The sequence below is a fragment of the Lampetra fluviatilis genome, chromosome 5 (genome assembly GCF_964198595.1).
Source record: "Lampetra fluviatilis chromosome 5, kcLamFluv1.1, whole genome shotgun sequence".
Classification (NCBI taxonomy): domain Eukaryota; kingdom Metazoa; phylum Chordata; class Hyperoartia; order Petromyzontiformes; family Petromyzontidae; genus Lampetra; species Lampetra fluviatilis.
Genome location: NC_136279.1, coordinates 23,659,121 through 23,670,494, shown reverse-complemented (window position 1 = coordinate 23,670,494; position 11,374 = coordinate 23,659,121). Strand labels below are relative to the sequence as shown.

The window sequence follows — 11,374 nt, the reverse complement described above, 5'->3', positions numbered from 1 at the left end:
TACCTTTATTGAAAGGCACGTTTGTAATAATGGTAAATTAAAATTAAACATGCATCGAGTGCCAATTGTGAGGTACAAATAATTTCCTCAAAGGTAAATTACTTTAGAAAGATCTTTTTTTATAAATATAAACCTGAAAACTGCAGGCATTTTCATTTTAAGCCGGCACCCAGAAACGTTCCACACCAAGAGTTCATCTGCTGCGAGTCACGACAATGGAACAAAAGCCGACAAGTGGACAAAGAAGCATGGAGAGATGCATGCTTAGAAAATGCAAAACAGAAAGATACGGATTAGATCACGCACAAGTTATGGACGTAATTTTGACCGTTAAAAAAGTGAGCGTGCTTGAGCAGGACACGTCATGGCGATAAAGGGATAACGACGATGATGGCCACAGGGTGAGACTTACAACGGGAGAGATAATAAAATAATAATAAAACAATTACATTCTCACGTTTCGATTGCAACACAAGCAATCATCACATTTTCTTGCTGTGGTTTTCACACCTGATGATGATTGCTTGTGTTGCAATCGAAACGTCGTGAAAATTTTATTGTTTTATTTTTATTATTTCCCTTCTATGCGACTTTACCAAAAGAACCAAGAATATGAATCCCTGCTGTCACGAAAGCTTTAAATCGAACCGGGAAGATGGCTGAAGGAGCAAACGTGCCCAAGTGGACAACCTCCATTTGTGGAGATGAATCAATGTAAGCAGCTTGTGGCGCGCGATAGATGTTTATCGCGCGACGGTGTGAAACGCCAATAGCTTGGAGAGGCCTTCCATCCGGCAGTTAGCAAATCCCAGCTGATGATGGCGCACACTGTCGGTCTCTACAAACAATGTCCAATTGGTGTAACAAGGGATGTGCCCCTCGATTTCTTGAATAACATTTACTGCAGCAAGCCCTGAGCTGACGAGAGGTGCCGCCGTCCAAACCCTGAGATGGAAACGAGAGCACTGCCAAACGCTCGGACAAGCGACAGCAGCTCAAAATAAGCCATCATCGGCATTGCCCGAACCCTTGGACAAAGAAGCTCAGGTCTCCTCCTATTTCAGGATACAACCTCGAGCAACGTGTTACTAAAAAAAAACACATAACGTGGCATGGGGCAGTTCAGTTTACAAAGAGCGTTTATCAAATGTTACGTCAACGCTCTGAAGAGTACACAGAAAGAAAAATCATGCCGCACTTCTTCAGTAATGGAGAATTACCGCTCCACTGCCCTAACTCAATGCTAGATTTAGACAAGTCACCCAATATTGTGCGAGATGGTTTAAGAATCGAATGAAAAATAAGTCAAGTTGCTCTCCAGATGTGCATCCTTCAACAGTCCAACAGCAGCTGCTCCCTGCGGGGTCGTTATTCAGCACAGGCTACAGTTGTTGTCTCGTGAAGATCTTCCCGCTGCCTGAAACACACGCGCGCACACACACACACACCACATCGGTTATTACCCCGTGAAATCATTGCTACAACTACAGGTGGAATGACTCGTCCACACGATTGAAGACCACAATTAAATTCAAGAATCGACATTGCAGTTAATGTTGTGACCTCTACTACCCATTACTTACAAAACGCACATGCATGTAAAAAGCATGTATTATGATACATGCGATTTGACGCTTGAATCATGAGCTTAATAAATTATATTATTTTATTAATTGGTGGATCATTACACTCGTAACTGCCACCTACTATTATCAATCTGTGGAATTACCGTTTCAGATCACCGGTACAAATTTGCCGTGTTGCAGCCTGGTTGTGTAACAGACTCAATGACTATTTATCTAACAAAGTAGAGAAACAGACAAGTCATCTGAACACATAAGTCCTGCCAAATAAATGTAAAGTATTTTTTCCACATCCCATCAGCCACATTCTTCAGGGAGTGTATCATTTCAGCAGCATTGTGCTTCAACCTAAGAAAATGCTGGGACAGTTTTGACTGACTCATCAGGAGTCGGGCTGTCTTGAACCATGTTTCGCGAGCCTCTTGGCATGCAATGTTTCGGGTGCCACTTGATTCGATGCACGTGGATGTAAAATCCCATTTTAAATAGACAAATTGATACAATTGGCACGTGTCTACTAGTCCGCCTGCCAGTTGGTGACTTGCCCAAGCAACGGCTTTCTGACCAACAGTTGTGCACAACATGAAGACACATCCATCGCAGGTTGGGTCGCACCTGTTGCCGCTGCTGCTGCTCCAGCTCCTGTTGCTGGCGGCTGGCTTGCAGAGCGCGAGCCAATTCATCATCCTCGCTGAATTGGGAAGAAAATAAAATCATGCGAAGGGAGCAAGCCAGTTTGTGAAAATTCAACAAATCACTTGGTTAGACTGCATTGGCAGTTGTGCACACGTATATATGTGTTATGATGAATGGCTACTGCTCAAAAATCACATTTTATATATGTATATTTTTTCCCTTTGAAAGCAGTGTGACAAATGTATTGATTTTCGGTACGATAAAAAAAGCCTTTCATACATTTACAATGCTCTGAACATTACAAGCCAAATAAAACCACCATAACACGCCTCACCTGTGTGGAGGGGCTGGTGTATTCTCTGCCAGTGACATTTGTAAAGCCAACTGCAGGGCTTCCTCTTCGGTCTACATAAGAACCACACAACATGGGTACACACATCAATACTCATTTATTTTATCAGACAGCATCCTAGAGGATGACCATCACAGATACGCAACAAAGTGCTGAGCTCATGTGTAAGGTGGATTGTTGCATAACAGGAAACGGGGAGTGGCAACGGTTGATAGAACATGGCTGATGAGAATGATTGTTTACTGTACTCACCAGTCCAGCTTGCAGGCTTGCTTGTGCTGTGGCAGCAGGCAGTGTAGCTCTGTCCCTGTGGTACAGATTACCCACTTAGGCATCTTGGGTATGTGGTTCGTTTTGTGCGATGCATGTTGCTCTCTACGTACGTGTCGCTGGTACTGTACAATGCGTGTGTACGGTTACACGTACCTTGCAGGGCCTCGGTTTGGGATGCCAGCATGCACAGCGGGCTGGCTGGCATGCAAGGGCGGCTGGCCGGCCTGTGTGGTGGGTTGGCTGGTGTGCGTTCTCCCTGGCGCAGGAGTTGCTTTGCTCGAGGCAGATTTGCGTTGACTCGAGCCGGCCCTGATAACGGCTGCCGTACTGCATGCAAAAAAAAACACGCTCGATCACACTTGCAAATATTTTCACGTGGATCGTTTGGAGGAGAGGTGTAGTCCTTTGCAGCAACATCCTGCTCCACCGATTTGCAAGGCTTACCCAGCGCGGGATAGGCCGCCTGGCCGTGCTATGCACTCGTGGTCGGCTGGGTGCCGGTGCTTCAGACAGAAGTTATTCTGACAGGAGTCGCACACCACCTTCACCAGCTCCTTCTGTTTGCAGCCCTTTTGCGAGCACCGGTTGGTGTAGATCTGAAAATAAACATAAGCAACGCTGACATTTACCCATTTGGTGGCCTTTCTTCAAAGAGCGGGGATAAGTCAATTAAAGAGTCCGATTAACTAATATATGTAATCTACGGTTTTGTTGCAAATTACTCGCATTTAAATATTTGGCGTCGCTCTACCACGCCTCGTGGAGTCACATCTATATAAAGAAGTGGTTATCCAAATTAAAGAGTTTACAAACCCCAGACAGCCGGAGATGGCATGGTTGCTCACCTTGGTGGTTCGCGTTGACTGGCACTCCTGGTCCATGTGCTGCCCCACCCTCACATCGGGAGTCTCTCCCCTCCCCACCGGGACGGGTTTGTTACACAACGGGCACACAGGCACTTGTACATCCTGTCAAGACAACACACACACACACAGCGTTATGAGGAGACCTCCATGTACCAACAGCATGGTCTAGTGGCCGATTTCCTATCTGTGGGGCACCCTGCACATAAGAATCTGGGGCCCCAGACTTGACATTAATCCTTGCCACCTAAATCACGAGGAGCCAACATTAGTGAACAATAGTGCAAGAGACAAATTAAATGGAATTCTGGGCATTGTCATGATGATGACGACATCACCACGTGACATCAGTTGTGTTCCATGTTTCCGCACTACCTTAGCCGCGCATCTTACAAGACATTTCAGAGATTTCTCAACAGCTGGAATAGTTTTTTTTTGCCAATTTGATGACATTCGTTGTTTACACACGTAACAGGGAAGACCGCGAGAAGGTTGTCATCTTCTTCCCCAGCAGCAAAGCGAGGATGTTAGGGTACACACTTAAAATGCCATGTCTAACCACCAAAGTGGATGCCAGTTCTATAGCCTTCATTCTCAAGGCCTGGACAAGTACCGTTTGGGGATTCTAACCTTGCGGTAAGCAGAGGCACAGCGATGGTGGGAGTAGGAGAAGTGGTCCTTGCAGAAGATGAGCTCGCAGGCATCACAGCGCATCGGCAGGAAGTCTGCAGCACAACACAGGATACACAGAACCACCGTTAACACTGTATCCTTTAGGGACTCCACAACATTAAGATGCAAATCGATAACACTGTTCAGGCGCACCAAACAATTGGCCGCGAACAACGGAGCAGGCAGCCCTTCGGAGCGCCGTGTGCGTTACTGAAATTGAATCGATTGACCGAATCTATGACGACTCAACCGTGGCACCGAGAATTATCCGCTTGCTGAAAAAAATAAAAATCTCGAAACTTAACACATTTGACAGACCAAGAAATGGCAGCGTGGTTAATGGGAAACAACTCATACGACTTAAATTGCCAATACTGTGTGTGCTAATGTCCTGGAGCCACAGCGCACACATCAATACAGGAAACACTCACACGTACACTTGACAACACACGTTATTTATATACGCCACGCAATCTACAGCTTCACAGCTGCGAGGCCTAAACTAGCGTATTGTTTGTCAGTGTTAATATTTGCAGATATCGAATTGCTTTCACATTAATCAAGCGCAGCCGAAACTGCAGTCGGTAAAGTGGGTTAGGACCAGGATCATTCAAAATCATAAACAAGCTCGCCCTGTGCGGCGAACACAACGAACCTAACAAGAATAAGCCACGTCAGCCCGAAACATCACTCCGTCAACCCGCCCCCTTTAACCTCGCACACACAGTGGCGATCCCGTCCACAGCGACGGGCACGACCGACTTCGTGAACCCCTGACGGACATCAGTGGGTGGAGTTGGACCGGCCTGGCCGGAGGAATTGGCTGCCCTGTACCTAAGACAAGTCTCTAATCGTGTCTCCCCTAGCAGCGTCTCCCTCTCGTCCGAGTGTCACACAGACACTCATTCTCGTGTCTTCTCCCCTCCCTCTCGTCCTGGTGTCACACAGACACTCATTCTCGTGTCTTCTCCCCTCCCCGCGTCTCCCTCTCGTCCTGGTGTGTCACAGAGACAATCCTCCCCGTGTCCTCTCCCCCCTCTCGCCCTGGTGTGTCACAGAGACAATCCTCCCCGTGTCCCCTCCTCCCTCTCGTCCTGGTGTGTCACAGAGACAATCCTCCCCGTGTCCTCTCCCCCCTCTCGTCCTGGTGTGTCACAGAGACAATCCTCCCCGTGTCCCCTCCTCCCTCTCGTCCTGGTGTGTCACAGAGACAATCCTCCCCGTGTCCTCTCCCCCCTCTCGTCCTGGTGTCTCACAGAGATAATCCTTCCCGTGTCCACTCCCTCTCGTCCTGGTGTGTCACACAGAGACAATCCTCCCCGTGTCCCCTCCTCCCTCTCGTCCTGGTGTGTCACAGAGACAATCCTCCCCGTGTCCTCTCCCCCCTCTCGTCCTGGTGTGTCACAGAGACAATCCTCCCCGTGTCCCCCCCTCTCGTCCTGGTGTGTCACACAGAGACAATCCTTCCCGTGTCCTCTCCCCCCTCTCTTACAAAAAAAAAACATCCGCTCGGTCCCCAGACCCCCAACCCATCTTTTATGACGCGACAGCTGGTTCCACAAAAGCTATCGAAATTAAATTGTTTTTCCTTTTAACGTGAACTCTATGGGATAACAACCTCCACTCGGGGAGTTCTAATTTGCCCAAACACTGCCCCGTCACTCTAGGCCCGAGCCTCGGTCTCGCCTAGCGGGTCCCGCCGACAAAAGCTTCGCCCACCGCGGGCCTACCGCGGGCGCACCGCAGGCCACCGCGGGCCACCGCCGCCGCGCCCCGCTCACCGAGACGCTTGCAGGCCGCTTCCATGCAGTGCTTCCCCAGGTCGGGCAGCTCCATGGCGCCTCTCCGTCGTGCCCGTCGACGTCCGAGCGCTACAAAACAAAACAACCGACGATGGAGTTCACGACGCGAGCCGCTTCACTTTATAGCGGCGGGGGCGAAGCGGTGGGGGGCGGACGTGACGTAGCCTATCGTGACTCATCGATTACACAATTCTAATCACTGCCCCGTATAACGGCGTCGGAGGCTTTCGCGATCGATATGAATCCATGATCGAGGTTATTTTTGTTGGGTTAAGTCGCTTAAATATAAATGCGTCGTTAAACCCGCCACCACCCGACACAGATAATTAGGAAGGTTGTGTCACGTAAACAGAACCTGTACCACCGGTGTGTTTGGAGAGTTCATCCACAGCGCTCGAATTGTAAATGTGGTGAATTTACTCTTATTTATATTCCACACAACGACGCGAATGATTATTCCGTGTTGTGCATTGCATCGCTCTGCATCGAACTGTGGACCCACAGAGGGTCCTTGCCTATGAACATCTGGCGGTGACGGGACTTCGACTGAATCAAAGCTGCTGAAATCGTGTAAATATTCAATACGATATTAAACATGTACACGGCAGAGGCACTATAGCGAGACGAAACCGTGAACATCTATATTTTACTCAAATTTATCTTAAAATAAATAATTATCATTTTATTTTTTACTGAATTGAGAAATCGTGACACGCCGCGTTACGAGCCGGTCGAGAAGCTGCGGGGGGTGACGTCACGAGACGTGACGCGGCACTTTTCGAGTTTCACGCGGCGACGGGAATGTTCCGGAATTGTGACGTCACCGCGTGTTGTCGCTGTGACGTCACCGCGTGTCCTCACTGATTTCATCCACGTGGGCGACGGGACGAGATTTACATTGAAATAGCGCCCAAATACCGGATTAATTATAATTAGACACTCCGAAAAATATATATAAGACGCAACTCAAACGTGTGTTCGGTTTCTATGAAGTTATACTCAACTGGACACATCTTAGCTCTGACACACATACATAATGATAATACGCACCCAATCTCGTTGAATACTGATCTGGCCATGCACACCTACCGGATTATAAGACGCACCCCCAACTTTTGATTTGAAATACAATGATAAATAGCGCGGCTTACAATTGGGAGAATCCGGCATAACTTGTGGTATAGAGTCCCACCAAGCAGCGTTGTTATGATATTGGGGTTCAGGCAGAGACTTAAAAGTGTGGGGTTGGGTGTGGCAGCAGCAGTCCTATCTAGCACTGGTGATGAATGAGTCACTGATGTTTATCGAAGGATAGATGAAGTGCCAGATACAACACACCGTCACATTTCAAATATCGCGTGTTTGAATGGCAAATTCCAGAATCGTGTATTTTTAATCAATGTCTACAACTGTGTAACAATAGGTGCGTCGGGTCGTATCAGAGCGCTTTAAATCACAGTTAATCTCAAACATTTGAAAGGGCACTCCCAGCCGGAGCCGTCACTGTCGAGGTGACTCAGCATTTGGCCTGCAACGTAGGCATTCGTCTATGGGTGATCCCAATGCAGAGCCATGATTCTGAATGAAGGCTTCTCCTCTCAAGCGATACTGCGATCTGATAATGCATCGAGCACCTGCACACGAGCTGAATTCATCCCTCCCTCGGCTGCCACTCTGTCGTTCGTGTGAACCGTCGGACATCATCCCTTCCAGCCATAACGTGTCCTGACCATGGCTCACTTTTCTTAAGTCAGAAGTATGTCTTGAATCAGTGATTGATCTATAATCCATGCACTTTTTTTTCTCTCGTGACAAATGTCGTAGCATTATTTGTGCTAAAAATTTTTACTTAAAACTTTCGTGACTGCAGGAATTAATATTCTATGTTTTTTTTGGTAAAGTCACGTAGATAGAAAAAAGAATAACAATAAAATAATAAAAACAGCCTGCCTCAACAGCTTTTCTGATGACGATTGCTTGTGTTGCGATCGAAACGTCGTGATATTTTTCTTATTTTTTTGTCACTTTATTTTAATTTTTATGTTTATTATTTTATAAAAAATACAATTTCTATCAACGTGACTTTACCGAAAGAAGCATGGAATATTATTTGTGCTATGAAGGGATATTACCTGGAACGTCGCCTGTTATGTTTTTCTTTTGAGGCCACGGTGCTATTGACAAATGTGTTATACAGCACGATAAAGTATTTGTGTGTAGCACCATTGCCCAAGGTGTGAGAGAGCCCCCCCTTGTGTTTTGTAACAGGTATTGGGCCTTTAAACGTAGCAGCGTGTGTGTGGTGCACCTATAACAACGGACGAGGATAAAAAAAACTATGGAACAAAGAGGTGGACGTGAGCGGGTTGGAGTGCATTCGAACTTAACAATGAAAAATATCATAGCAATATGCGGAAAGTTTTCAATCACTGTTACCCCTACCTCGATATAACATAGTGACAAAACACGGTCATTACAGAAAAAAATAAAAGCAAACCTGAAAATTGTGCAAAGACGCATGGAGAGACAGATGTTTGGAATTGAGAGACATAATTGAGACAGAGGAATACGATGGATTATATAGATGTACAGATTAGTGGTATCAATCATCTCTACAAGTGGGCTTGGGCAGGACACTTCGTTAGATGGGGTGACGATGGCTAAGCATGATTAGAGTGGCAGCCAAAGAATGGAACGTGTCCAAGATGGCGTCCACCAATGAGACGGAGCCATCAAATCAGTTCGTGGACAGATTTTAGATGGATTGTTGCAATGGCAATACCATGGGAGGTGGCAGAGGCTTGAGGAGGCCTTCATCCAGCAGTGGATTGAACATGGCTGATGGTGATGATTGGAGCCTAATACTCCATTGGAGCCTAATGCTCGAATGCTCCAATCATCAAGAGGGGCACTGTGGTGGGATTTCAGTGATGAACATCATCGCGTGACGTCGCCATCAAGATGAGGTCAGTGGATGTGATGACTATAACAATAATAAGACCCCTGCTGTGGCTGGAAATCCCCGTGAATTGTCAGTTGTAGCTTTAATTTGCACGATTCTAAGTGCAGAAACATATTGTGTTATTACAATTATTCCTACAAGTTTATTTACAGCGCCATATGCCCTATGAAAACACGAAGCTTGTTGTATTAAACTGTACATGTTTTCCTTTTAATCCTGCTGTCCCTTGAAGTATGTATGAAAGGGTCTTGCGTGATTGAATAAATACACTTAAGTGTGGTGTTTTTCTGTGTATATAAAATTACAATCAAGATAATTACACCTGCTGAACTGGTTTGCAGCAAACACATGCAGGTTTGTGTGCGTGTCACTGTGGGCTCCTTGGGAATGCGTGCAAGTACACGATGTACCTCTTGTACGAGCCAGGAAACACATAACTCGTATGAACCTTACAAACATCCATTACCCTATTAGTCCGATAGTTGATTCCACTTATCCACAGGGAATTTTCAGTTATTCGCTGATAATCAAAAAATATAGAGCCGCTAATAATGATGTTCCCAGATCCAATAGTTCCCAAGGATAATGAGTCACCAGTGAAGGGGTAACACACACACACAAGATAAATGCTGTAGTAATTATGTGGCACTGAGGAATCTTGATCAAATGTTGGGTCGAAGTCGCAGCCAGGATCGACTGTGCTATATTAGTAGCCCTCCTCGGCCAGGAACCATTTGCAGGCGATTAAAAGCCATTGGCGCAGCGTTAGGCCTGCCCCACTGCCAAAACAGAGGGTCGGGCAGCCAACAGCCCCAAGTCCCCCACCCCCTCCCCATGCTGCAACAGCCCTGGCCACTTGGCGATGCTGCACTAATTGGGACAGATACATTGAATTTGTTCGTCGCAATTAGGGATACCGCGGTGGCGAGATGTTAACTACATCGCCTATGCCAGATGGACGTGAGTTCGATCCCGACCCTGAAGATGCCTGTATATTGTATGTCTCTCTCCAGCATTTTTCTCCGGGTCCTCGGTGTTTCCCTCAATGTTTAGAAACATGCGATTAAAGTATTTTTTGCTGCTATAAATTTCCACGTGATAAGTCACTTCTTTGAGCTACTATTTGTGACCAGGTAACTTCTGAAAAAGAGCAATACAGCTCCGTGGGCCGTACCTGGTGAAATAAAAAGTTTAGTTCATAGTTTAGAATGTCGTTGATTGACAGACCCCACCACCAGCCGAACGGCGTCTCAGAGCGCTTTACATCGCGTCTCACGTCAAACATTCCAAAGGGTAGGCGCACTGGCAGCGGTCCCCGTGGGCACAAGCTGACGCACCACCCAGCCTGAAATCGGCCTTCGTTTGCCAGTCGGGGGCAATGCCTGCGGTGTAATCCCAATTGAGAGCCATGACCAATATCGTGCTGAATGAAGATATCCCACGGTCCTGCGATCTAACAATGCACCCGTACGAGCCGAACTCATAGCTCCATCTCCGCAGTGTACATTCTCTCTGGAGTTCCCTACATTGGCTGTAATTCTGCCATTAGTCTAAACCACCGGCTGTTTTCCCTCCGAGCTACTTATCCCGCCCAAGACTACTTAACAGTCTAAATGTCTCTTAATTTCTTCTGTAATTTGAATTATCACCACTGCAGGCTCACACCAGTCCAGTGCTGAAAGTAGTGTTTACACAGTGTATTTAACATTATTCAAAAATAGGCGTTTACACTAGTGTGTATACTACAAACCTTTTTTTCAAATCCCCGTGTTTAAAAACACGGACAAAACATGTATAACACACGACGGATGGACGTTATGAAATGTAATTATGTAAGTCTTGTACGCACTGCATTTGCCAGAGCCGTTTGTGACGGCTCAACCCGAGACCAGTGAGAGCGAGCCTCCGGCCTCGCTGCAGAGGAGAGGGAGAATGATCGCCGGCCACCCCACAAGCGGACTTGCCCAGCCCGGCTAGACCAATGACAATGCTATGGAGGTTGTTAAATCCTTAAACTGTAACTTGTGTGGATCTCCCGAAGGTAATACACAGCCATGCGTGAACGTTAAACCCCGAGCATAATTTCATTCTGGGTCCACATTAACAAATCGCCCTTATACATCATTTGCTTTCGTCTGTTGTTCCGTGTAACCCATGAAGTCCTAAGTTTGGATTGTATCTTCCGGTTGTTGCCTTCAGGGCACCCATATTCCCCAATTATTTCTGGCACT

General features: G+C 46.8%; 1 protein-coding gene across 1 annotated transcript; it reads right to left on the bottom strand.

Annotated features, from left to right (window-relative positions):
- Window positions 1-532: 532 nt before the first annotated feature.
- Window positions 533-6,430, bottom strand: ZFAND2B (zinc finger AN1-type containing 2B). The gene is made up of 9 exons (XM_078857240.1): window positions 6,161-6,430; window positions 4,338-4,432; window positions 3,690-3,812; window positions 3,289-3,440; window positions 2,998-3,171; window positions 2,824-2,878; window positions 2,554-2,624; window positions 2,199-2,274; window positions 533-1,417 (listed from the first exon to the last, which is right to left on the bottom strand). Exons 1-9 carry the CDS (start codon window positions 6,213-6,215, stop codon window positions 1,373-1,375), a joined length of 846 nt encoding a protein of 281 aa, XP_078713366.1. The 5' UTR covers window positions 6,216-6,430; the 3' UTR covers window positions 533-1,372.
- Window positions 6,431-11,374: the final 4,944 nt, after the last annotated feature.

What these genes read in the sequence shown, in the direction of transcription:
- ZFAND2B (XM_078857240.1), bottom strand. Translation starts at nt 6,215, where the DNA reads ATGGAGCTGCCCGACCTGGGGAAGCACTGCATGGAAGCGGCCTGCAAG. An exon ending in CCAAACCGAGGCCCTGCAAG is followed by an intron (nt 2,879 to 2,997) that starts GTACGTGTAACC and finishes TCTGTACCACAG; the next exon opens with GGACAGAGCTACACTGCCTG. An exon ending in AGCAGCAGCAGCGGCAACAG is followed by an intron (nt 1,418 to 2,198) that starts GTGCGACCCAAC and finishes CGTGTGTTTCAG; the next exon opens with GCAGCGGGAAGATCTTCACG.